The 583-nt window shown below is 61.1% G+C and overlaps 1 protein-coding gene across 1 annotated transcript in view; it reads left to right on the top strand.

Moving 5' to 3' along the window:
• LOC104493472 (sodium-dependent phosphate transporter 1-like) overlaps positions 1-168 on the top strand; it is a gene marked incomplete at both ends in the record, with an annotated part of 878 nt that extends 710 nt beyond the window's left edge. Inside the window, one exon of the mRNA XM_010136150.1 lies at positions 83-168. Coding sequence (XP_010134452.1) covers positions 83-168 — 86 coding nt within the window. The remainder of the gene's footprint in view (positions 1-82) is intronic.
• Positions 169-583: the final 415 nt, after the last annotated feature.

Raw genomic sequence — 583 nt, 5'->3', positions numbered from 1 at the left:
TGCTTCTGACTGTGGCCTCTGTGTCCCTCCCTGCGCTTCCCCTTCCAGCGGCAGCACGCTCATCGTGCCTCTTCTCTCCTAGTGTTGTCCTGGTTCATCTCGCCCCTCCTTTCAGGCATCATGTCTGCTATCCTATTCTTCCTCGTCCGCAGGTTCATCCTCTGTAAGGTAAGGGCTGTCCACCCTGTTTTCGGACTCTTGGGGCTCCCGGGTGCTCCCTCCTCCGCCCCTTGGATTGGTTGGTTGGCTTATGTGCACCAGCGCTGCCCCCGGTAACTCCATCCTTGAGCTTGGCCGAGCCCTTCAGGAGGAGCCGTGGGGATGGTGCCCCAGCCCCGGAGGCGCTGCGCAGAGCGGAGCCTTGGGGGTGAGGAGGCAGCTAGGCCAGGAGCCTCCTGCCTGGCCTCAAGCAGCAACTGCCGCAGCTTCCAAGGAAGGAGAGTCCCAGAACTGATAAGATCAGAGCTGCTTATCAGCTTGAATGCCACCAGACCTCCTCGTGCCTCAGGCTGCAGATGGAGGCGATGGATGGCTCCATCAGCAGCGGCTGTTTTGAAAGCCAGGAGGGCCAGGACTGTGCCTG

This window comes from Buceros rhinoceros, unplaced genomic scaffold (genome assembly GCF_000710305.1).
Source record: "Buceros rhinoceros silvestris isolate BGI_N320 unplaced genomic scaffold, ASM71030v1 scaffold40295, whole genome shotgun sequence".
NCBI lineage: Eukaryota > Metazoa > Chordata > Aves > Bucerotiformes > Bucerotidae > Buceros > Buceros rhinoceros.
This window is presented reverse-complemented; position numbering and strand designations above follow the sequence as displayed.